General features: G+C 34.4%; 1 protein-coding gene across 2 annotated transcripts in view; it reads left to right on the top strand.

Moving 5' to 3' along the window:
* The window catches only part of CDK14 (cyclin dependent kinase 14), a 664,696-nt gene that overhangs the window by 268,963 nt on the left and 371,325 nt on the right, over positions 1–24,408 (top strand). For both annotated transcript variants that reach the window (XM_074192846.1, XM_074192847.1), the window contains exon 6: positions 16,700–16,794. In XM_074192846.1, the coding sequence (XP_074048947.1) occupies positions 16,700–16,794 (95 nt within the window). The remainder of the gene's footprint in view (positions 1–16,699; positions 16,795–24,408) is intronic.

Below are 24,408 nucleotides of genomic sequence, written 5' to 3'. Positions count from 1 at the left end.
CATTAGACAGCTGCTTATGAATATATATTTATATATATACTATTCACACAATTTGAATGTTATTACAATTGCCTTAATTTTAAAAAAATTGTTGATTTCTAATTATTTAATATCATATGTTTTAAGTCCTTCCCCTCCCCCCAAATAAAATGCTATTTTGATCTGATACTCATATTATTTGACATTTATAGACAGCTAACATCCTGGAGACATCTGACTTGATTTTCTTTGTTCTGTTCAGACCAGTCTCACAGCTACTTAATTTTATGGAGCTGGTGTGAAGTCAAAATACGGCTTCATGGAGAGTCTGAAAGCACTTGTCTTGAGGGGAAAAATTGTTCATTTAATAATGAGTAAGTGGTGTTGAAGGATGCTGAGATATAGTGAGAAAAGGGAGTTTAGATTGTGAGGGAGATAGAAAGAACAATAAGAGATGAACATGATAGAATCTAGAACATTATCATCCTTGACTTTCCAGAGACCCAGTAATTGTTGAGCTGTTTTTATATGCATACAGCCCAACAACAAAAATAGATATACACATATAAATATGCATCTATATATTTATATATATATATATATATATACATAGACACACATATATCTATATATCCAATGCTAAAATTCTTTACATAGGTTACTTGTTTCTTAACATTAAGTCTTATGTGTTATCTTCAGAATATCTCCAATTATGAAACAGCATGAATTTTGAATCAAGAAAACTTCGGTTCAAATCCCCTCCCTGACACTCACTAGCTAGGTGACAATGGATTTGTTTTTCTGAACCTCAAACAATTCCCTTAAGTTTATCACTTAAATTATAGAGTTTTAATCTATGGAAATTACATGCATGCAAAATCAAAGAGCCTAGATAAACGGTGTCATCTACTATTATAAACACTTGATAAAATTTAAAATTGTATGCACATTGAGATATCCTTTAGAGAAAGCATCAAGGCAATTAAAACTCAGGACACTGTTGCATGAGGCACAGAGATTGGCTCTTCAGGCATATCCCCCCCTTTTTCCTTTTTTCTTTTGCATATTTTAAAAGAAAATTGTTATTTGAAGATGAGACTTTTAAATTCTGAGTTTACTTATTTTTAGTCATTCACTTGAATTAGTTTTTGTGTGTATGTGTACATCATTTGATTTACTAGGGAACCCAAAACATCATGAAAAAGGAAAAAAAGTTTATATAAACAAAAAGTATTATATATCAGATGTTTTTATGCTGGCAAAGAACTAGAGACTAAAGTGGTACTCCAACAGTTGGATCATGTTTGAACAAATTATAGTATATGAATGTAATGGAATACTATTGTGCTGTAAGAAATTATAAAAGGGATGTTTTAAATGTAACTTGGGAAGTCATTTATGAACTGATGAAAAGTAAAGTGGCCGGAACCAGGAGAACAATTTATACAATAATAGCATTGTAGAGACAATTTAAAAAGACAATATTTAAGTCTTACAAACTATGATTCTAGAGATGACAGAGAATCATCCTACCTATCTCCTCAACAAAAGACTCCAAGCTCAATTTGAGAATGTCATACTTTTTTGGACATGGTCAGTATGTTTCTTAAATATGCCTGGGGGAACAACTGGTAGCTATATATCCGTGCAACCTTTGGCTTACAAATATTCCTCCCTTGTTGACATACTCAGTGTAATTGGTAATTCACCCAAAATTAAGGATCACATCTTTTCTATAATGACAATTAGCATGAAATTTCCTTTTGTAGAAGAAGGGCATCTATGGGGTGTAACCTGGAGCATTCTCTCAGACTCAGTTGTTATGTTGGTTAACTTTTTTTGAGCTGTTTTTTCTTTATATCATTTGTTGCTAGAGATGGCTTGCTGGGGGAGCAAAGAGGAGATGGATGGATATGTTGGGGGATGATGATATAAAAACAACAAACATTAGTATGATTTAAAATTTAGAAGAAAATAAAATGGATCTCCTAGTTTGAGGTTCAAAAAGGCAGTGAAGAAATAGCAACTTAGTTGACTAAATAATGGGCAAATTTATTAAGTGAAACAATGTCTATTCAATGTGGAAAGTATAGGAGATAGGATATATAATTCCTGTTCTCCAAAAAAGTGGCAAATTACGTCGAGTAGAATTGGAAATTTTGCGGAAGGGGAGCAGTCTCTTTATCATACCGTTAGTTGTGACCTGTAACTCTACTCAGAACTGATAACCTATTACATATAGTTTTGATTTCTTTCAGATATGCACCAGTTGTTACAGCCAACTGTTTTTGCTCTATAACTTTGTTGATTTATGTCACAGAGACTTCTTCTTGTTCAATCCCACTCACAATTCCCCAGAATTTTCATTACTTAAAAAAAAAAACCTCAACCAAAATCTCTATTGCAGGATATAAGCTTAAGCAAATTTAGAGTACTCTAAAAGAGAAAAAAAATCAATGTCTTTCCTCAACACCTCACTGGCTCCCTAGCCTTCTATTGCTCCTGGTACAATTCACCCTGGAGTGTTTACTTGGTATCCCACCCTCCCTCACCTTCCATTTCTTTGAGGTCTAGATTTGACTTTTCTTTGTCTGCTCCCCAAGGTACCTGAGGTGGTCAGAAACCTTCTCTGTCTTGAGTCAACCTCACCAATCATTCATTTTCTTTCTGACACTACAAGGCAGGATCTGTCAGGGAACCAGGGAAAGAAAACCTAGCTGACATGGCATCACTTTTTTTTTTTTTTTTACTGCAGAGCCAAATATTGCATTTGTCTTCTATAGATCAGGGGAATACGTTTTCTTTCTTTTTCTCTTCTGGAAAAAAGTCAATCTGATTTTTCCTTTTTGTTTACCTCTCTCTGATATAAACTTTATTTTTTTAAAAAAGAGATAATAACTAGATTTAATTGAAAGACTTAGTTTCTTTTATTGGAACATTTTAGCCAGAAGGATTTCTTAAATTTGGGGGAAAGAATTGGGCAGAAAATTCAAACAGGAGCACTGCATGACAGAAAGGACCATGGATTTCTAGTGTTTGTTCTGTTTTCCAGAAGGTCCCTTGAACTTATTTTTTAAGTTAATATTTAAATTTTATTCTGAACTTGAACATCAGTTTAGGAAGCTGATACGGAACAATGAAAGAGAGAGGAAGAGAACCAGGATAGAGCAATATCATGAGAAACTAGAGGAGGGAGTATGTATATATATATATATATATATATATATATATATATATATATATGTATATGTATATAGTGTAAGGAAAGTGATAAGCTGCATGCTGGAAGGTCAATAGAATGGGCATTTGTATTGACATAGTAGACCAGAAATAGGATTGTCTGTGAAATGACAGTTCCATTAGGTACAATTGACTTTTCTTTTTAATTTGGACTTATTTATGTCTGTTTTATATATTCTTAGAGATGTTTGATATATTTTCATACATGATTTCTTTCCCAGTTGAAAGCTGCCTTCATTGTTTTATCTCCACTACTTAGCTTAACACATAGTAGTCATTGCAAAATGCTTGTTGAATTGAGCAAATGAATTAGGAAGTTTGAATATGCAGATTCTAGTTCTTGCTCCACCACTAACCTGTCAAATTACCTTGGGAAATTCCATTTCCTTTTTTTTTTTTTTTGAGTCTCAGTGTATTCACCTCATTTTAAAAATGATTAAAAGTTGACCTGTGGGACCTCAGTGGTTCCTTCCAGCTCCATAATGTTATTATTCTGTGAAATAAATGAGTATCATATTTATTTATAAACTCACAAAAACCTTGCATCTAATTTCTATTCATTATGATTTCATGTTCTTAATAAGAGTTTTACATCTAGAGAACCAAACCTATATAATATGGCATCTGGTAGGCTGCCTGAAAACTCATGGCCATGGAATGGCCATTTTTCTAAATAAATATCTATTGTCTGTCAATATCAGAGAAAAGTAAAATATTTTTACAATTGTTACATGTGATTAGTTATTATATTTTTAATTCATTCTAAGTAAAAACCATAGATTATGAAATTGGAAAGAACCGTAGAAGCTCATCCTCTGATTTTTATAGATTAAGAAACTGAGGCACATAAAAGTTATAAGACTAATTCTTAAACTACATCTGTATGTAGTTAGAAAACCCAAAATGTATTTAACTAAAAATATCTAATTTATGTGTTATAAATCTAATTAGAAATATTTTTGAATATCATTGATCTTTTAAATTGGGAAGTTAGAACATTGGATAGAGGACTGGTTGGATTCAGGAAGACTTGTCTTCATGAGTTTAAAACCAGCCTCAGACTTTACTGGCTGTGTGACTCTGGGCAAGGCATTTTACTCCATTTGCCTTAGTTTTCTCATCTGTAAAATGAACTACAAAAGGAAATGTCTAATTACTCTAGTATCTGCCAAAAGCACACCAATTGGAATTGCAAAGTATCAGATATGACTAAAATGACTCTGCAGCATCAACAAGAAATTTTAAAATACTATTTAGAGAATCCTAATTCTTTCAATAAAACTGAATGGAAATATCAGTTTCTATTCAGAGTCAACTTTTAAATTGTTTATGTTGTTCTCCAGTCATTTTTCAGTTGTGTCTGACATTTTGTGACCTCATTTGAAATTTTCTGGGTAAAGGTAATAGAATTGTTTACCATTTCCTTCTTCAGCTCATTTTATAGAGGAGGAAACAGGCAAACAAGGTTAAGGGACTTGCATAGGGTCATAAAGCTATTAAGTGTCTGAGGTGGGATTTGAATTTAGAAAGATGAATCTTACTGATCTTAGTCCCTTTATTTAGAACTTTATTTACTGTACCACCTTATAAATAATCCATTGTGGTACTGATCATGTACCAAAGATATTTTTAAGACACCATTTGATGCTAACCTTTAATTTGATGAGTGACATTATCATCTTAATTAGCAAAGGACACAGAAAACATATAATTTGAAGATAAGCTTTTTTTATACTCAAATAATTTGCATTTTATTTCTATAGATGTTCCAGATTCCAGATTCAACAAACAGCATAAAAGAGATTCAAAAAAGATGATATATAATTTATTATCCTCATTAAACATGTTTCCTTTTATTTTTATTTTTTTAAATACATTTATTTATTTATTTTTGAGTTTTACAATTTCCCCCCAAATCTCGCTTCCCTCCCCCACCCCCCACAGAAGGCAGTCTGTTAGTCTTTACATTGTTTCCATGGTATATATTGATCTAAATTGAATGTGTTGGGTGAGAAGTCATATCCTTAAGGGGAAAAAAAATAAAATATAAGTGATAGCAAGATTACATAATAAGATAACAATTCTTTCTCTGGATACAGATGGAATTCTCTATTGCAGACAGCCCCAGAATTGGCCTTGATTGTTGCACTGATGGAAAGAGCAAGTCCATCAAGGTTGACCATCATCCCCTATGTTGCTGTTAGGGTGTACAGTGTTTTTCTGGTTCTGATCATCTCACTCAGTATCAGTTTATGCAAATCCTTCCAGGCTTCTCTGAATTCCCATCCCTCCTGGTTTCTAATACAACAATAGTGTTCCATAATGTAAATATACCACAATTTATTCAGCCATTCCCCAATTGAAGGACATTCACTTAATTTCCAATTCTTTGCCACCACAAACAGGGCTGCTATGAATATCTTTGCACAAGTGGTATTTTTAACCTTTTTTTCATAATCTTTTCAGGGTATAGACCCAGTAGTGGTATTGCTGGATCAAAGGGTGTGCACATTTTTATTGCCCTTTGGGCATAACTCCAAATTGCTCTCCAGAAAGGTTGTATGAGTTCACAGCTCCACCAACAATGCATTAGTGTCCCAGATTTCTCATATCCTTTCCAACAATGATCATTGTCCTTTCTGGTCATATTGGCCAGTCTGAGAGGTATGAGGTGCTACCTTAGAGATGCTTTAATTTGCAATTCTCTAATAAATAGTGATTTAGTGCAAATTTTTCATAACTATGGATCACTTTGATTTCTTCAACTGTAAATTGCCTTTGCATATCTTTTGACCATTTGTTAATTGGGGGATGGTTTTTTTTTATAAATTTGACTCAGTTCTCTACATAATTTTAGAAATGAGTCCTTTGTCAGAATTGATAGTTGTAAAAATTGTTTTCTAATTTATTACATTTCTTTTGATCTTGATTACAGTGGCTTTGTATGTGCAAAAGCTTTGTAATTTAATGTAATCAGAATTATCTAGTTTGTTTTTAATGATGTTCTCCATCTCTTCTTTGGTCACCAACTGCTTCCCTTTCCATAGATCTGATGGGTAAACTATTCCTTGTTCTCCTAGTTTGCTTATAATATTGTCTTTTATGTCTAAATCTTGTATCCATTTTGATCTTACCTTGGTATAAGGTGTGATGTATTGGTTTACTCTGAGTTTCTTTCATACTAACTTCCAATTTTCCTATCAGTTTTTATTGAAGAGAGAGTTTTTATCCCAAAAGTTAGACTCTTGGGTTTATGAAACAGCAGATTACTATAATCATTTCTTGCTATTGCACCTAGTGTATCCACTGATCCAGCACTCTATTTCTTAGTCAATACCAGACAGTTTTGATGACTGAAGCTTTATAATATAATTTTAGATCTGATAGGGCTAAGCCACCTTCTTTTACACTTTTTTTCACTGAATCCCTGGAAATTCTTTTTTAATTTATCATATGAATTTACTTACAATTTTTTCTAACTCATTGAAATAGTTTTTTGGAATTTTGATCAGTAGGGCACTACAATAGTTTAATTTAGGAATAATTGTTATTTTATTATATTAGCAGTTGATTTTGCCCAATTTTTTAAATCTGATTTTATTTGTGAGAGAAGTGTTTACTATTTCCTTTTTCAGCTTATTTTACAGAGGAGGAAACTGAACTGAGGCAAACAAGGTTTAGGGACTTGTCCAGGGTCACACAGCTATTAAGTATCTGAGGTGGGATTTGAACTTAGAAAGATGAACCTTACTGGTTCTGGTCCCTTTATTTAGAGCTTTATTTACTGTGCCACCTTATAAATAATCCATTGTGCTGCTGATCTTGTACCAAAGATGTTTTTAAGGCACCATTTGATGCTAACCTTTAAATGGATGAGTGACATTATCATCTTAATTAGCAAAAGACACAGAAAAAATATAATTTGAAGATAAGCTTTTAAACTTTTAGCATTGTAGATATTTTTTCCCAAAAGAAGTTTTTGAGTTTATATGTCAGTTGATATTCAGCTTTTCTGCCATTAGTATCAGTCATGTCACTTGTACCAACAGCTGACATTTATATTATCCTTCTTTAAGGTTTGCAATGTGTTTTGTATAGATTATCTCATCTGGGCCTTATAGCAGTCCTGTGAGAGAACTACTCCAGATATCAGCACCATTTTATGAATGAAGTAATAGAGGCAAATTGGTTGAGACTTGCACATAATCAGAGAGCTGGTAAGTCTCAGAGGTGAGATTGAAATCTCTGTGAACCCGACTCTAAATCTAGTGTTCTATTTAGCCTGCCAAGCACTTTTTTCTTGTGTAGCAGTATAGTTTTCTAGGAGAATGGCAATCACAGAAGTTGAGTCAAAACAAACATCAGTGACCATTTCATCTCAACTAGACTCATAACTTGGTGAAAACTTGTTCTTGAGGGTCTGTCTGAAGACCTTTGATAAGGGAGCCTGAGGCTGCCCCTTCCACTTTTGCATAACTCTGATTCTAATATCAAGTCTAATTTTGCCTCTTTCCAACTTCTGTCTATTGTTCCTGGTTCTACCTTCTGGTACCAAAAAGAAGAACCTCAATCCCTTTACCATGCTTCATATAATTCATCCTCATTCTCTTCTTCTCCAAGATAAACATTTTTGGTTCCTTCAACCAATGGTCATATGCGAAGGATTCATAGTTGTTCACAGTATTTATTATCTTTTACTTATTAAAGTGTGGCACCCAGGAGTGATGATAAGATCACACATGTGATTTAAGTAGTGTGGTGTATAGAAGTATGCTTCCTCTTTGGAGGCAGTTAGGTGACATAGTGGAAAGAATGCCAGCCTGGAATCAGAAAGACTCATCATCTTGAGTTCAAATCCAACCTCTGACTCTTCTTAGCTGAGTGACTCTGGACAGGTCACTTTTTCCTGTTTGCCTCAGTTTCCTTATCTGTAAAATGAGTTGGAGAAAGAAATGGCAAACCTTTCCAGTTTCTTTGTCAAGAAAACCTCAATTGGAGTCACAAAGTGGAGCAAGACAGAAATGGTGAATAACAAACAACAAACAAATGATGACATTTCTGCAGATTGTGGTTGGAAGAGATTCTGATTTTGTTTTTCATGTGATCTGAACAAGACTGTTTTTTTATCCTCTTGTAATTAGACCCCCAGGTAGTCGTAACCATCCCCTGATTATTCTCTATTTCTTTAATCTTTATGATTCTAAAGCTTAGAGCTATGCAGTAGAATAAGAAGATTTGGGTCCTAGTCTCAGACTGGTTGCTGAAAAAGCTGCTCAAATCCTTAGATAACATTTACCTGACCTTTAATAATGGGTGGTTTGAGAGATTATATAGAGAAAAGTGGTACACTGAGATAGAACCTCTGGGTTTGGTTTTTCCTCTGCTGGAGAATATAGGTCTGCTTTCTCATTGATCCAAAGGCTATAATAAATATTTTCAATAAATAGGGAACATTTATAGATATCAAATAATTTCCAGCTATAGTTTCTTATTCCTTATGGAACTGTCTTAAAAAGTGAACTTTTAAGACCAAACCAGTATAGTATTTATGATTAGGTGAATATAAGTAAAAAAAATTCTTTTCATGTACCTGCATTTTTAATTGATATTTTATTTTTCCAAATACATGGTATGAAAGTTTTTCAACATTCACTCATATGCATATGCATATGTATATCTTTGTTATAAAATTTCCCCTCACCCTCCCTTCCCATCCCCCCTCTCCTCCATGGCAAACAGTCAGATTAATATTGTAAATACACATTTGTGTTAAACATGTTTACAGGTTAGTCATTTTGGATGTGAGGAATCAGGATTAAGGGAAAGAAATACATAAGAAATATTTTTTAATCAGTGAATGTAGTGTTCATCAGATTCTGAAGGTTTTTTGTTTTGTTTCGTTTTGTTTTTCTTCCTCTAGATGTGGATAGCATTGTCCATAATAGGTCTCCCAGGGCTGTCCTAGGTTTCTGATCTGCTGAGAGCAGCTGCATCCATTAAGATTATCAACTCACAATATTGTTGTTAACGTGTACAATGTTCTCTTGGTTCTGTTCCTGTCATTCAACATCATTTTGTGTAATTCTTTCCATACTTCTCTAAAGTCCAATTATTCAGGGTTTCTTACAGAACAATAATATTCCATAGGATTCATGTACCATAACTTGTTCAGCCATTCCCCCATTGATGGGTATCCCCTCAATTCCCAAATCTTTGCCACTACAAAAAGAGCTGCTATGAATATTTTGGAAATGTGGGACTTTTCCCATTTTTTACAGTTTCTTCTGGATATAGTCCTAGAATTGGAATTGCTGGGTCAAAGGGTATATACAATTTTATTGCTCTTTGGGCATAGTTCCATATTGCTCTCCAGAATAGTTGGATCCGTTGATAACTCCACCAACAATGCATCATTGTTCCAGTCCTCCCACAACCTTTCCATCATTGATCATCTATCCTTTTTGTCATCTGGGCTCATCTAATAGATGTGAGGTGATACCTCATAATTGTTTTGATTTGCATTTCTCTAATGAGCAATGATCTGGAGCATTTTTTCATGTTAATATATAGATTTAATTTCTTCATTTGAAAATTGTTTATTCATGTCCTTTGACCATTTATCAATTGGGCATATACCTGTATTTCTGACCAACTTTGTACTTTAGCCCTCATAACTGATATATGGGAGGGATTATACATTTTTCTACTTGTGCTTATGACAAGACCAGATCTGGTCTTGACCTGAGAAAAACAAACAAACAAATCTATATTAAAGCCATCAGGTGGAATATTTACCTTAGAAGGTGATGACTTTTTTCTCACAGAAATCCTTTTGATAGAAACTAATAAACATCAATTGTTAGCTTGTTGTCTTTGGTGTTCATTTTCAGTTGTGGTGTGAGTAGCTCAGTCTACTGTGAATAGAATACTAGATCTGGAGGGTGGAAGACCTGAGTTCAAATCCAAACTCCAACACTTGTTTGACCCTGGGTAAATAGCCTAATCTTTCTATTCCTGAGTTCCCTCAAAATGGGTACCTACCTCACAAGTTTTTTGTTAGGATGAAATGAATTAATATATGTAGAAACACTTTGTGAATGTAAAAGTGCTATATAATTGCTAACTCCTATTTATTACATGAACTATGATGTTCATTCTAACTCTTTAACTTCCATTATTCTGTTCTTTGAAAAGATTTTAAAAATTCTCTGGGATATTAAATGCTAAATGATATTATTTTATCTAATAGATTCTTTTTGAGGTCCTTGGATGAAAGCTTTGAAATGGACATGATTTTATTCTTACCTGTTCTTGCTTTCAGAATGCTTTTGACTCTCTTGTAACCATAGTCACACCGTCTCACTCTCCTTTGCTCCTAGACTTTGTAAATGTGTAATATAATTTTCTTTCCTTCAACTACCAAATTATAAGATTTACAGCTGAAAGGGACTTTAGAGACTACTGACCAGTTCCCATCTGTCTCATTTAACTCATATGGTTAGTACAGTGGGTTTGTTTTGACACAACATTCAATTATTAGGTCATCTTGTTTTCAAGTCATATTTTGTTGCTGTCTCTTCTACTCTGTTCTCTTTAGTCATAAATTTCTTCAATGGTACTTCAGAAAAAAAATGCAATTTAAATACATAAACTCTTCTACTTTCATTATACAATGGATAAAATATTCAGTAAGAATGATGTTTACTTACATTATTGTTGTCTAGTATTTCTTCTATGTCTTGCAGATTCATAATAAAAGACACCAAACTATTTCTGTAGCATCTTATAGGCTTTTATTTTCCTTCTTTTTTAAAAATTTAGGGGAAGGAAAACCAAGATGATGTTTCTGTGATAAATTGAACATATCAGGCTGACATCCTTTTTTCCTCTCATAAGATTTTTGATTCTATGATAATCAATAATATTTCTCAGTAGAAAAATGAAATATTATAATTCTGATCATGATTTTGCTCAGAATGAGCTGACCTTTGAAAAGAGGGACAAATGAATGATATTTATTTAACTCTCTTTTAGATCAATGGAGAATTCATAGATGATAGAGTAAGCTTTTAACAGCCAAAATAAATAAATAAACATATTGTAAATATACATCCATTATTTGCCAATTCATATTTGGAAACAATTACTGAGTGCCTATTCTGGTCAGTATACTAAAGATTAAAAAGAAAATTGCATTAAACCCTGTCATATACCAAAGAGACAAAAGAAAAATGAAAAGGACCTGTGTGTTCACACAGCTCTTTTTATAGCAGCAATTTTTATTGTAACCCCATAAGAGCAGATCCATCTTTAAGAGATAGCAAAATAAATTGTGGTATGTGTACACAATATACCAACAATATTGTATCATAAAAATGGATACTAAAGTAGACATTTTCAGAATGCAGAATGAAGTGAGAAGAATTAGGAGAAAAACCTACTCAATGATAACAATATTGTAGGAAAAAACTTTGGAAGATGTTAGCACTTGGGCTAGAACAAAAACAAACTGCCCACCCAAAGGACCAAAGATGTTTCCCACTTTTTTCTGAATATGAAGAAAGCTAAAAAACTAGGGATGAGGTGAGGTGCTGGAAGAGGACAACAGGGAGGATAATGGAAAGCTTTGAGAAGAGTTCAGTTCCCCAAATCCTCACTCCTCTGGGGCAGCTAGGTGGTCTTCAGTGCCAAGCTTGGAGTCAGGAAGGCTCATCTTCCTTTGACCAAATCTGGTCTCACATATCTCTTTGTGTGACCATAGGCAAGTCACTTAACCCTATTCCTCCTCTGTAAAATGAGCTAGAGAAGGAAATGGCAAACCACTCCAGTACCAAGAAAACCTCAAATGGTGTCATGAAGAGTTGGGCAAGCCTAAATAAGAGCAACTCCCTCCTATATGATAGGTGAAAAGGCTGAGGGGCTTGGGGAGGTGTTGAATATCTAAAACTGAGTTAAAATACATGATAGGATATTTTGGGTGAAAAGTTTATCCTAGGAGGGGAATGTCATTTGTGGAGGTCAAGGGAAGCAGACCTGAAGATGCAGAAGAAGAGTAATCTGATATCATTCTTACTCATAGATTTAAGTTCAATAAGAAATGATTTCAAATTTTTCTTCCCACTATGATTTGAGAATGGGTTCAAGGATGACTCCCCAAGTGGAGATGGCTCCTTCAGCTTGACTATCAGTCTGTGGGAAGTCACCAAATGCAAGCAGGCCCAGTTTTTGTAGCAACCCATTGCCAACAATGTCCTGGGATTTATTTGTCTTTTCTAAGAGTTTTTGTACTGGATTGACATTAACGCCTAAAAGCCTCAACAGTAATATTGATCCCAAACCCTAATTACCAGCCTCTTACATCATGTACTATTAGAACTTTTCAAAACTCGCCAGGGAAATGAATTAAAAATGCTAACCATCTGTTTACCTAAAATTTCATGGCAGGTCCAAAAGTGCTTGGAAAATTAATACTGCATAATTTGCATCAGTATAAACAACAAAAGTGACTTTTGCGTGCATATCTGATACTGTTATGATTGCTTTAAATATTATTTTGACAGTATTTGTCTTGAAGAGGCAAACACGCTTCTAAGTGATAATCATTGGACCGACTTGGCAGTCCACTGGAGACTAACTTGCATTGAGATCAGCAGGAGCTGGGATATCTGGCTCCTTCCTTCCTGAGCTCCAATGGCAGCTGCTTTGGCAGCTTCAAAGTCAGTCAGGTCTGTCACATACTCTGATGTTGATAGATTTTCTGGGCTGTTTTCTGCCCCTGAGTGCCATTTTCCTGGTGTCAGCTTTTAAATTAGTGGCTTCATCCATTTCCTAGTAGGAATGCATTCTGTTAATCTCAAAGGAAATGGGCATGCTTTCAAATCCAACTATGACTCTGTGTGTGTGTATTTGTGTGTGCAAATGTGTGTACAGATATCATCCAAAGCAGAAAATCTGTATTAAATACACATGTCTCAACTGAGAAGTAAGTATAGGAGAAAAATCATAGTCTTGGACATTTCATTTCTCAAATATCAGCATTTTAATAGAAGAGAAATACTTTGTGCTTACTATATGTCAATTGTTTTATTATTGGCTCTCAGGAAAGACCCACTCTCCTAACCTCACTCCACTCTACTCCCTATCTTCCAAGAAGAATTGTGGAAGAAAGCAATGTTAATGAAATAGTAGTCTTTATGTACTCTGGGTGATGATGGTTATGATGACCAAACCTCTGAGACATGAGAAACCTTTTAGAGATAAGTGATGAGGGGAGAGAGGTGATTATGGGAAACAGGAAGCCTGTGATAGAGTCTTGAGGCTGGGGTGATCTTTGCTACTACAAAATTTAACTTGATGTCATGGATTACCTGCACTGTCACTTTTGATTTGGCCACGAATGATATTCTGTTAAAAAAATGTATTTATGAAGCTATGTTATCAGGCTGGGAATATACTTCAGGTATATTTTACATTAACAATCAGAAGCTTGGGGCGGCTAGGTGGCTCAGTGGATAAAGCACCAGCCCTGGAGTCAGGAGTACCTGAGTTCAAATCCGGTCTCAGACACTTAATAATTACCTAGCTGAGTGGCCTTGGGCAAGCCACTTAACCCCGTTTGCCTTGCAAAAACCTTAAAAAAAAGAGAATCAGAAGCTGGCAGAGTTGGACTGATACCTCAAAAGTCAGTCTAGTTCCTTCTCTTTTTAAATTCTTTGCAAATTGATATTGTCCAAGTCCTTAGCTAGTTGTGGAAGAAAAATAAAACTTAACCTCCGGGAAAAAGGTTCTTAGTTTTCAAATGTGATATTCCAAATGCTGATGTTAATCTCCATGCAGGAAAGACCTTGGCAGCATTGACAGCCTTTTCTTCATAGGGCACCTTTGAATTTTGTCCCCTCATTACCATCTGCAGCTATTGTCTGAGGAGCCTTTGGCACCTTGTATCCCTCCTTGTTGAAGGGCTATGAATTCCTTTAATGATGAAAGAAGCAAGACTGAATAATTATAGGAATGAACAATGCTAAGTGAATTAAGCTGACATTGGGAATTTTTCCTTCTTTCAAGGTGTCATATGTTTTCATTTTATTGTATTATTCTGATTTATGCATCATTTTCTGAATATCTATATTAAACTATAGATCTCGGTTGAAACACACATATAAATGCTTTCATTAAAACATTTTAAATATAATTATATTTATACATATTTATAATTATATGTATATATTAAAATTATATAAACTATCTTAAGCTCCTAAGAGCTGATGATCTTTTTAGAGCTTCAGTCATCCAGTTTTTACATTAGAATTTTAGATTACCAAGTGGACTTTTTGGATTTTATTTTTTCTGCCTTTTGTATTTGTAAATAATCATAGATTTATAAAGCACCTTAGAGGTTCTCTGGTTTACCCACATCATTTTGCAGACGAATAACCAAAAGTCCAGAGAGGTTAACATAATTGCTCAAGGAGTGCTAAGGGGAAGAATTCCTACTCCCTATTGAGTAGTATTCTTTCAGTATACAACTCTGTAGGAAACTTCCTTTGTATGATTTTCAGGTGGAGCTCCCTTTCTTGTGACTAAAGCTGTTTTTTTGAGAGGTGCCTTCTTGTAATTAAGAATGCAGTCTGTAAAACAGGAGAAATTCACTCATTGATAGGGATTGACTCTAAAACCTTGGCTTTGTTTCAATACTCTTTTTAAAATATACACATACTACTTTCATATTGGAAATCAACTGTAAATTGTGAGAGATTTTCTTTTCTTTTGAATTTAAGAGATTGTAAGCGAAGTCTTGCTCAAAGCTGTGTGATTTTGCTACCATTTAACATCTTACCAGGGAGCCTCACCAGTGTATAAATCCTAGACAGACTACACAGATGGGTTTGTTTGCTTTACTGTTGCTGGCCAAGGGGAAAAATGTGAAGATGAGTGGCCTCACTAAGACAAAAAAATGTAACCAGAAGCAGCTTCTAGATTTTACCTTGAAATACTTAATTCTATGGAAGGTAGGAGGAATTCTTTATAGTTTTTTCTTTTTGTCTAGTTTTTTCTTTTATGGAGACTGGTGACATAAAGAAGGGGCTTTTTTTTTTTGCTTTGTCTGAAACAAAGAATTGGAAAGAAAGTGGGTCCCCATTAATTAAGGAATATCTGAACAGACTGGTATTTGGACAACATAGAAAAGTATTGCCTTGCAAGAAATGATGCCAGGGAAGAGTTGAATGAATTGATTCAGAGGGAAAGAGATAGAACAAGGACAATAATTGTCTGCAGTAACCACAGCAAGAAAACAATATTGAAAGGCTTAAGACCTCTGATTGATTTGGTGACCAGTTGGAACTTTAAAGGACTGATCAGAGAAGCATCTTTGCAGAGAGGTGGTGAATTGTAGAGAAGAAATGAGACACTGTTTTCAAATGAGGGCAACGTGTTGATTCGTTTTGCTTGAACTTATTTGTTAGAAGGGGATTTCAGAGGATAAGGGCATTGGAAAGTTAATACTATATCAAAAAAGAGCACTCACATTTTTAAAAATAATTCTTCACATGAATGATCATTATAACAATATAGCAAATGTACTTTTAGAAGTTATGTGTCTAGGTAGGTTCTTCCTACCCTTCCTATTCATTTTGCTTGCCTTTAGCAGTTTTGATTCTTTCCACAGAATCAGATAAATTTGCTCTAACTTGATTTGGCAAAAATTTGATTAGTATGCAAGCTTTCGAACCCACAGATGTTTTTGGCAAAGGTATGTTTGAATTTAAAATGGCTATTTGTGATGTGGCTTTGGAAGTTGCCCTATGAGGGAGGAAGACATGGGTCCAAGTCCCATATTGTTTAGGTGACTTTGGGCAAATTGTTCAGTTCTCTACCACCTGGCAATGCCACAACACGGGTTCTTGGTCTTTTGTCCTGGACTCTTGTTGCAATCAGATGAAGCCTTTGAACCCTACTCAGAATAATGTTCTAAATACTAAAGGAAATGATAATTTTTCAGGTTAGTGAATATAAAGATTTTTTTTCCATCCAAATTCAGACTTCCTGAATCTCTTCAGAGATAGAACTTTAGCTTACTGATTCAGAACCCCTATTTTAAGACTTTTAAAGGGAGAAGGAAATACTGATCTTCCTTCATGGAGAGACTTTCTTTATACCAGTGAAATCACTGTGTAAGTAAAATCACTGGTTTGATTCAAAAGAAAATATTGCTTGTTGGCACATTAATGGGTATATATGACTCACCTATGAACTAACACTGAGATTTTCCTAGAAATCAAGTTATTCAATTCCTGTTTCTTCTAGACTGGTTTGTTCTTGACTTATGTAAATACATATATTAGCAGAGTTGAATGTTTAATCTGTGAATAAACAAACCTAAACCATTGTCAAGCAGGTGGCATTATCATTGCCTCTCCTTTTTCTAGACGTGATTTTGTAAGGTAATTTGGTCTTTTTTTTATCTATTTTTGTTTTGCAGCCTCTCTGTTAAAAGGACTCAAGCATGCCAATATAGTATTACTTCATGACATCATCCATACCAAGGAGACCTTGACACTTGTGTTTGAATATGTGGTGAGTAAAAAAGCCCCCAAAACAACAAAACTTGGCTCCAGAGGTTGAAGGACATTCTTATAGTAACATAGGTTTCCCTTCCAAGTTTGTTTTTAATTAAAGAGATGTTTGCTTTGAAATGTTTGGTAATTTCAGACCTGTGAGACCTTATATTAGATACTTGAATAATAAGTATTGTATGGGAAAATATTATTTCTCTTTATCTCTTTGTCATTTCTCTCTTCTGAGTCAGGATTGAGAGAGCGAGAGCGAGAGAGAGCGAGAGCGAGAGCGAGAGCGAGAGCGAGAGCGAGAGTGAGAGAGAGAGAGAGAGAGAGAGAGAGAGAGAACAGGAGAATACATGAATATTGGAGAAGGGATGAAAGTAAGAAGGGAGAGTATTTCAGATATGGAGAATTAGCAAAATGGTTTGGAGTTGGAAGATAGAGTTTTAGATAGCAATCATATCAAAGAAAGACATAAAAAGTACTCTTACTTTCCAGAATGGAGCAGTTGTTTCTTTGATTAGGAAGCAATGCAAAGAGGAAAGTTTAGTGCTTACAATTTAGACTTCATGAGTTTTTTTTTTTTCCTGGCTTTGTATTTAACTACTAATTAAGATTTCCAGTTTGTGTAGTACACAATGCAATGGACTTATTTTGTTCAGGAATATTACTTCCCAAAGATGTATACTTGAGCTCTTAATTAATCTTTCTACTTTTTCAGTAGACAAACATATGGTATTTGTGTCGAAGTACTCCTGCATTAGCTGTGGAATCATGCAATGTAACCATGATAATTAACAACCCCTTCCTCACAGATGGATTTGAGAGCATGTAATTTCAAAGATACAAGTGACTTTGGTGGAGATTTTCTTTTACATGAATAGCTATTGGTATTGTGAATGCTTTGAGACATGCATTTTACTCACGCCTACTACTTTTTCTTAAAAGTAAAATAGTTTCTTGGTTTACCTAAAAATATGCAGCAGAATGAGTATTTGTAACATGGCTTATCTGGATAATGTGCACGTCTGTCATTCAGAAACTATTTGTCATATGGAAAAGACATTCATCTTGTCTATTTACATATAAATGATACATTTGAATAATATGATAATGTGACTACCAGACTAGTAAGTGAGGAGTATGTGCATTTACAACTTGCTCTCCAGAATGGAAGTAGATTCACACATCAATGAAAATATATTTTTTTCATTTAATTGATGATCCCAGACATTAAACTGACTTAGCATTGGAAATTCCCAGTAACTTATTTTATTTCAGAGAGATAATGATTTTCCTTTTATTCAGTTCAAGCATATCCAGTTTTTTGTAGTGCATTTGCATACAGTGTTGTAATGTTTCATAGAGAAGAACTGGAAGATACAAAATAATTTTTTCTATGCGTATTCACTTCTAAATTTGATTACTAAATTAAAAGGGAAATAAAGGTCAGACCCTAAAATGAGTGTTTTTCTTTTGCAGTTGAACTTAAAAATAAATGCACATGAGACTTCCTTCTCCACATATTAAAAGAATTAGTTTTAAAACCAGTGACCTAAGTTACTTTTTATTATTCTGGCTAACTAACTCTGTTCTTCTTCTTGCCTTCATTCCCATGCCTGAAATTTAACTAAATTGAGGTTTATTTAGGTTAGTAAATTTTTGTTTTAAGAAATATGATTACCTCTGGCATCATGGGACTCAGTTTAGGCTTCATTGGAAAACTTTGACTATCTAATTGTGATTTGGCACCAGGGAAATAGAAGAAGTGGGAAGATGCCAAATACAAGTTGCTAGTGTTGGCCCCAGGAAGGGCAAAGGAAACTCCTCTTTTTTTCCTTTAGCTTCATTTACTGTAAGTCTTCCTGCTTCTAGTTCCTAGAACTCAAATACTTAATGTTGGTACTTAGTCTTTTACAGACTGACTTGGAGGCCCAACCCTTATTTTGTGACACTGCCTCTGTAGAGAAATGTATTTTAAGTTCCCTCACCACTCCTCACCTGCTATCCAAACAAAAACATACCTTGCAAATCATTGGAACATCATTTGTTTCTAAGTTGGAGATCACTAACTTACCAGAATAACATTTTGGAATTTGTTTCTAAAGAAAATGCTTTTATATAGGCTATCTCATGAGTCTTAGTGCAATTTTAGATTTAATAAGTTTAAAATTCCAATAGGCTTTTTTGGGGACAGTTTATAAGATATATGAATAGGAAAAAAAGAATTTAGGAAATTTTATATCTTTTTTAATGGCCACAAGCTTAATCATGGAATTAAAAACTTATCTTTATTTTTAATTAATATTTATTTTTCACAATGACATGTTAAAATTTTAACATTCATTTAAAAATTTTGCATTCCAAAATGATTTTATATAGGTTATAGATATACAATCATGCAAGACATATTTCTATAGTAGACCTCTTGGTGAGAGAAGACATAAGCTAAAAGAAAAAAATAACAACAAAAATAGAAAAATGAATTCAGATTCCTTCAATACTTTCTCTGGATGTGGATAGAATTTTTCATCATGAGACCCTTGGAATTGCTGAGAATAACTAAGTAATTCACAGTCAATTATCACATAATATTACTGTGTGTAATTTTCTTGTTCTGCTCACTTCAGTTTACAATCAGTTCATGTGAGTCTTTCCAAGATTTTATGAAATGAGTCGGCTTGTCATTTCTTTTTTTTCTTTTTCTTTTTGATTTTTTCAAAGCATTGGGTTAAATGATTTGCCCAAGATCACTCAGCTAAGTAAGTATTAAGTGTCTGAGGGAAGATTTGAACTCAGGTCCTCATGACTTCAGGGCCACTGCACCATCTAACTGCCCCTTTCTCATTTACTATAACTCAGCATTATTCCATCACAGTCATTTACCACAGCTATTTCTCAATTGATTGGCATTTCCATTTCATTGCCACCACAAAAAAGAGCTGCTATAAATAGTTTTGCAAAATAGGTCTTTACTCTTATTTAAGTCTTTTTGGGAGACTAGGAGTGGTAGGTCAAAGATCAAAAGCCTTTTGGGCATAAAAATTTGTCTTTAAAGAAGATACATTTAAAATTTTTATATAACAATAAAATGGCATTTCTGTTGAATTTTACTTGCCTATGAAGTATGTCAGTTCAACAAATATTCATTAAATGTCTACCAGGTTCTATAGACAAAGACAAGAATGTGGTAGACTTTACCATCAAAAAACTTCTAATCTGCAGGAGTAACATATGCAGAAGTGAACATACCAACAACATCATATTTTGAAGTGTAGCTTTCTTGGATTGGCATTGAACCATTTTACCTTTTTTGTTAAAATTTGGAGTGAGGGATGGAGGAGAGAGAAGTACTTGATATCAGATAAAAGGACAATGGTCTTAAAGATCTATTCATTAACCTTACTTTGTACAACCTACCTAAAAACTCAAATGTACAAGAATAGTTTTCCTTATTTAGAAGAGGAACTGTCGCTTGATGACTGCTGTAGTCATACTAATAATTATTATAGGCTTTGTAAAAAATGTTCTGTCATCCAGAGTAATTAAGTAAGTGATGAACAGAAATCTGAAAGACTTGGAAAACAGTGCCTCATGGTCTTGAGCAAAATGAGGACTCAGCGAAGAAACTGAATACTGATGGAAACAGTTTAGAGGATTCTTGATTTCAGTTCCAAGCTTTTTTTTTGTTTGTTTGTTTTTCTGTTGCACAGATTTGTGGACTCATGCCCATAAAATTGAACCTTCCATTGTAGGAAAGATAAAAAGGTTAAGCAAATCCAGCTGACTCAATGATCTCATCTCAGAATGTACTCAATATTCTATAACTGTGTTCTGCCAAAAAAAAAAAAGAGCTAGTGGCACAACTTAAATCCACTTTGCCTCAAAGTATATCCAAGTGCTTTATGGAAGCAGTGTAGGACCAGGAGTGCCTGGAATATGTGAACAAATGCAGCAAGCTCTACTCTCAGTTGTGTTTCATCAGACATTGTAAGCTTCCTGAGGGCTGGAACTTGATCATATTGTTTGTATCTCTCTCCCCCAGAGCTTGGAACATTGTCATATAAGGTTATAAATGATTGTTATCAATGAGTGAGTGAATGGAAAAAAAGCATTTATTGAGAGCTTATCACATAGTTTCTGTGCTAAACAATAGTGATACAGGTGCTTAATAAGCACTATTTGAGTTGAAATGAATTTAACAGAGAACTGCATCAGGGATTTTTTTTTTACAGTGGTCTAAAATGGTGACCTACTTTTTCATCAAACACACACACACACACACACACACACACACACAGATATCTATTTATAATCTGAAGTAGAAATAGAGAGAGACTACCTATATTGTTTTATCCTCAGCATTAATGAGTTGGAGGATTCTTTACAGAGTTTTATATCTACTTTATTATGTACTTTATATCTACATTATGCATCTTCCTTTCCTCCTTTCTCCTTTCCTTCCTCTCTTTTCCCCTCCTTTCTCCATCCCTCCCTTCCTTCCCTCTGTCTTCTTTCCCATCACTCCCTCTTCTTTCCCATCCCTCCCTCCTTCCTTCTTCCCTCCCTGCCTCCTTTCTCTTTTCCTTCCTCCTTTCCTCCCTCCTCTCCTTCCTTCTCCCTCCCTCCCTTCCTTTCTTCCCTGCTTAATCTTAAATAATTTATTTCAAACCTTATTTTTTAATAAATGACAAATCTATGTGCATTAGATTTGATTCACTAGGATAAATGTTTGAAAATTTAACTATTTTCCATAAGAAGAAATTGGAACATTAGTAATATAGGCAATATGATTATGTAAAGATATGTTCTTGAACTAAACCCTTACTGTAATGACAAGAGAGCTCAGCATGTTTGGTAGCACTTTTCATTAGGTTTTAATAATTAGGCACACCAGGATAAATTTATAATTCACATCATGATTTTCAGGATAGGAATATTCAATTTGTTTCTTCTCTCAGCCATGCTGTTAATGGGAGAAATCTCCCAGGCTAACACATGGCATGATTTAAACAACAATCAGTACCCCTTCCAATTACCAGAGATATATCTTTGTACATGAAGACTCTTGCAATATGCATATCACCAAATGTGTTAATTGTGTTCCATAGTTGTGGATGAAGAACTGTGAGAAGTGCAGGATGCTAAATAGGGCATCATAAATTTAAGATTATTTTTGCCATTATCTCAGTGTTAGAGCATGTAGGATTAGTGTGATTCTTTCTAGTTACTGGGACTGAATCCTTCTCTTTCTTATGGCCCTACTAAGGTTAAACCTTCCCTGCTTTCCCCAATGCAATCCCTCTCCTTGTAGTCTTATCTCAATACTTTGAAATTCTTCTAGACAATAAGCATATTTTCTTCTAATATAATTATTGGTATGCATTCTGATCTGTGATCTAAAGATCCAACTGTCCCCCCCTCCCACAACCACCACACATTCTCCACTAGCTCAGAGTCCCTTGAGGATTGGGATGGTATATATATTCCTGATGCCCCAAAGATTCTTGATTAAATTGATACTGATGCCATTTGCAATTCCTTCATGACTTCAAAGACAACCTCCTGAATTACTGTGGTCAGAAAAATTTCATTACTGGTAGCCCTTTGTGGTCTTTAATTGGGTGGGCCTTTCTGAACTTCATTTAATTGGTCTTTTGATAATAAGTAATGATAAGGTATTTATTTACCACTTTATGATTTACCAAGCGTTTTACAAATATCTCATTTTGTCCTAATAAACATAGGAAATAAGTGCTATTATTATTCCCACTTTTTGAGGTACAAAGAGATAAATGAGTTGCTTAGAGTCATAAAACTAGCAGATGTCTGAGGACTGATGCTAGGTCCAGTGCTTTATCCGTCATACCACTGAGAATGCTTCCTTTGATCTGTGGTTGGTTACCTATATATGAGGGTTTTCCATCTTGATGGAAATTTCCAGAATTTATATGGCACCGTCTTCCACCACTCATGGGCATCTAAGTGGTGTGGTCTGAGATTAGGAAGATCTGCGTTCAAATTTGATCTCAAACATTGGCTAGTTGTGTGATCCTAGACAAGTCACTTAAACCTGTTTACCTCTGTAAAATGGGAATAAATATGACACCTATAACCTGTGGTTGTTGGAAAAATTAAATGAGATAATATTTGTCAAGTTCTCAGCCTGGTTGCTGCTCCATAGTAAACACTACATAGATAGTAATTGTGGCTGTTGTTAGGTATTCACTCCTACACCAAGATGAGGCAGAAGAGTTAGATGTTAATAGGGGTATGGGGCATAATCGGTATATACTTAATATATGAATTGAATTAACTTTCTGAATCCTTGAAGACCTTTTATTTCATCATACTTCTCTATCATCTTCACTTCCTTAAGCCTCAAAACTCTCACCTTTATCACTTCAAATAGTGTTCATATGACATCTCAGATGCTTTTGCTGTTTTCAAATAAGACAAGGGTAAGGGAATTGGGAAGAGGTGAACCAGGAGTAACTTGCTACTCATAGAAATTCTTGTTGACTAGCCTCATAAATCATCGATGACACATTTATTACAAGTCTATAGTGCATCAGGGATGCTGAGGAACACAATATGAGTAGAATAATAATAATGGACCACATTTATATACCACTATAAGATTTGCAGAATGTTTTCCATATATTATCTTATTTATTCTTCACAGTAACTCTGTAAAATAGCTGCTCTTAACTATCTTCTAGTTTTTCTTGATGGAGTTACTGAGCCTGAGAGAGATTAATGACTTATCCAGGGTCATTTAGTAGAATTTGAACTCAGTTCTTCCTGAATTTGAGATCAACGAGCTATCTATTGCACCACCTAGCTGCCTCCTAGAATGGATGTTTTTTTTTTTTTTTTTTTTGTTGTTGGAGAAAAGGCCACATTAAAATTGTTGACAATTTTCCTTCTGTCTTGGTAGAGACAAGTCATTGGGTGTTCCTGAAGGCAATTGGAGAAAATATTGTATTCCTTTCAGTCAAAGAGAAGCTCACATCAGGAGAGATTTCAGATTTCCAAATGAAGACTACCTAGATAGCTTCTGAGTAATGAGAACTAGGCATGCTGTTTAGGAGCGATGGTGAAGACTTTACAGAAAACAGGGACGAAACAAAATTACTTTTTTTTTACTAGAGTTACTAGACTGAGAAAACAGATATTATATTCACATGGACTTTGTGAAGCATTTTATGAATCTCTTTCCTCACAATAATCTGTGAAGCAGGTAGTATAGTTTCCCCCTCACTTTATCAATGTGGCCCTCTGTAAGTAATAGATAGAGAATTCAACTCAGATTACTTGACTCAAAAGTATATTTATTTCTCTCCTGGGATATTCAGTTTATTGGCATATTTTTATTTTAGCTTTTTTGTTAGTATGAAAAATGTCTTTTATTCATTTTAGGATATGCTATTAGATGAACAGTCCATCGAGTAATGAGATCACAATATTTATCTAGGACAGACATTGTGAAAAAACAAGTTGAGACATTGCAAAAACAACGAGTTGGGCCCAGAAGTGGTGCCAGACTTTGGTGCTGTTAGGTTTTGTGTGAGGCAGCTAAGTGAGAAAGTAGAGTGATAAGGAAGACCTGATTTCAAATCCAGCCTCA

This window comes from Macrotis lagotis, chromosome 7 (assembly GCF_037893015.1).
Source record: "Macrotis lagotis isolate mMagLag1 chromosome 7, bilby.v1.9.chrom.fasta, whole genome shotgun sequence".
Taxonomy (NCBI): Eukaryota; Metazoa; Chordata; class Mammalia; order Peramelemorphia; family Peramelidae; genus Macrotis; species Macrotis lagotis.
This window is presented reverse-complemented; position numbering and strand designations above follow the sequence as displayed.